Source organism: Clupea harengus, chromosome 18, assembly GCF_900700415.2.
Source record: "Clupea harengus chromosome 18, Ch_v2.0.2, whole genome shotgun sequence".
NCBI classification, from domain to species: domain Eukaryota; kingdom Metazoa; phylum Chordata; class Actinopteri; order Clupeiformes; family Clupeidae; genus Clupea; species Clupea harengus.
The window spans coordinates 12291355-12293854 of NC_045169.1; the positions used below are offsets into that span (position 1 = coordinate 12291355).

The 2500-nt window shown below is 49.4% G+C and overlaps 1 protein-coding gene across 7 annotated transcripts in view; it reads left to right on the forward strand.

The window, feature by feature from the left end:
* LOC105904570 (disks large homolog 4-like) overlaps positions 1–2500 on the forward strand; it is a 72394-nt gene that overhangs the window by 66854 nt on the left and 3040 nt on the right. For all 7 annotated transcript variants that reach the window (XM_031584631.2, XM_012832473.3, XM_012832474.3 and 4 more), the window contains 2 exons: positions 812–914; positions 1967–2078. In XM_031584631.2, the coding sequence (XP_031440491.1) occupies positions 812–914; positions 1967–2078 (215 nt within the window). The remainder of the gene's footprint in view (positions 1–811; positions 915–1966; positions 2079–2500) is intronic.

Here is a 2500-nt window from a genome sequence, read left to right on the forward strand (position 1 = left end):
CCTCTGAGCTCCCACCCAGAGAGCAAGATCACCTCCGTCACCTCTCTCTCTCTCTTATTCCGTCTGTGCTCCCAGCCAGAGAGCGTCCAGGGAGCTCTCATCTAGTCAGGTCACCTCCGTCACCTCTCTCACCTATCTCTCTCATTCACTCCATTCCTTCAGACCTGAAAGGATGGGGACTGCTGAGTCTCCCCCCCTGTAGTCTCTCGTTCCACCTGCTCTTATAGCCAGAGAGCAGGACCATAAGCCCCCCACCCTCTGTTTCTCCCCACAGCCTGACCGACCTCCGTCACCTCTGTCACCTCCCTCTCTCGTTCCGCCTGCTCCTATAGCCAGAGAGCAGGACGTGGGTACTCTCCTCCATCAGCCCCCCCACCCTCTGTTTCTCCCCACAGTCTACCGACCTCCGTCACCTGCCTCTCTCGTTCCCTCTGCGCCTCCAGTCAGAGAGCAGGTGTAGTCTCGACCCCGAGTCACAAGCAGGATAATGGCCTGATCCAGGCCTCAGTCAGACTCTGCTGTCTAGGCACAGTGTTTTTCCACTCCAGACTCCTCCTCTCTCATTCTCTCTCTATCCCTCTCTCTTTATCATCATCTCCCTATCCCTGTTTCACTCTCGCCTCCCATCTCTCTCAGTCTCCATCTCTGCTGAATGTTTTATGCTCTATCTTTTAACTCGCTCTCACAGGCATCTCCCTGACCCCCCCCCCCCCCCCCCACTCCTTCTCACTCTCTTTCTCTTTCAATAACTCCCTGTCTCCCTCCCTCCCTTCCTCTCTTTCTCCCTCTCTCATCCTCTGTCTCTCTGCAGGTGAATGGGGTGGATCTCAGACATGCGACCCACGAGCAGGCGGCTGCAGCGCTGAAGAACGCTGGCCAGACAGTCACCATCATCGCACAGTACAGACCAGAAGGTACACACCATCACTTACGCTTCGGGCCACCACAGCCTATTTACAAACACTACAGACCACTGCGCACTAATGTTGTGTAACCTCTGGTCTTCAGGACAGTCCATTTAAGGTTACCATTATGTTCATACACAGGTGTTGGATGTTAGATGCTTGTGCTTGTAATCAGCTGCACACAGTGACCATATGCCAACGTCACATGCATTCCTATGGCTAACCAACCCACCTCACTCTAATGCTCACATTTTGCTGTGGCATGACACAGGCTACCTATTTAAAACACTATAGACCACTGCACACCTATACAGACCAGAAGGTACACGACATTACAGTCCACTTCAGAGTGCCATGGCCTATTAGAATAGAGTCCTATAGCCCATTAAAACGAATTAGGCCATTGAGGACCAGGCCAGACCAGGCAAGACCAGGCCACTGAGGACCAGACCACTGAGGACCAGGCCAGGCCAGACCAGGCCACTGAAGACCAGGCCACTGAAGACCAGGCCAGACCAGGCCACTGAGGACATAGACATTAGTGCAGCTGCTGTGGATCTCCAGAGACAGCTGTTACCGTAGTGACTGAAATATACCAGTGGAAACAACTGTGCTCTGGACAGACAAGAGCAGTGTACTACTGAACAGCTGGATGCTGCCGTGACTATTCCCCTTAGTCATTTTGAACTGAGAGATACTTCTTGGGCTTGATTCTGTGATAGTGACTTAAGGTCAAATTAGACATTGAGCCTTCCAAAAATGGCTAGCAACAGCTATGATATTAAATATTATATCATGTGTGTGAATTTGTCCGTAGAATACAGTCGGTTTGAGGCAGATATTATATAGTATATCGTGTGTGTGTGAACTTGTCCATAGAATACAGTCGGTTTGAGGCAGATATTTTATATAGTATATCGTGTGTGTGAATTCGCCCATAGAATACAGTCAGTTTGATGCAACGACATTATATAGTATATCGTGTGTGAACTTGTCCGTAGAATACAGTCGGTTTGATGCAACGACATTATATAGTATATCGTGTGTGAACTTGTCCATAGAATACAGTCGGTTCGAGGCAAAGATCCATGACCTGAGGGAACAGCTGATGAACAGCAGTATGGGGTCAGCCACGACATCCTTACGGTCCCAGCAGAGAAGCTTTTACATCAGGTAATACTCTACAGACGCTCTCACTTCGTGTCAAACTCTGTGTGCCAATCAGAGACATTTAGTAAACCTCTAAGCTCCAATCATAGAAGCTTTTATATAATTCACAACTGTATGCTCCAATCAGAAAAGGTTTTACAGTAGGTGAATTCCTCTCCAATTATGATTACATTAGTGAATCAGTTTATTTGAATCGTCAGAGATGTGGCATGCAACCACTCACTCTCTCTCTTTCTGCCTCCCTCCTTCTCTCTCTCTCTCCCTCCCTCTCCCCCCTTCTCTCCCTCCATCTCTCTCTCTCTCTCTCACCCTCTCTCTCTCTTTCTCACTCTCTCTCTCTCTTTCTCACTCTTTCTCTCTCTCCATCTCCCTCCCTCTCTCCTTCCCTCTCTCTCTCCCTCTCTCTCCCTCCCTCTCTCTCTCTC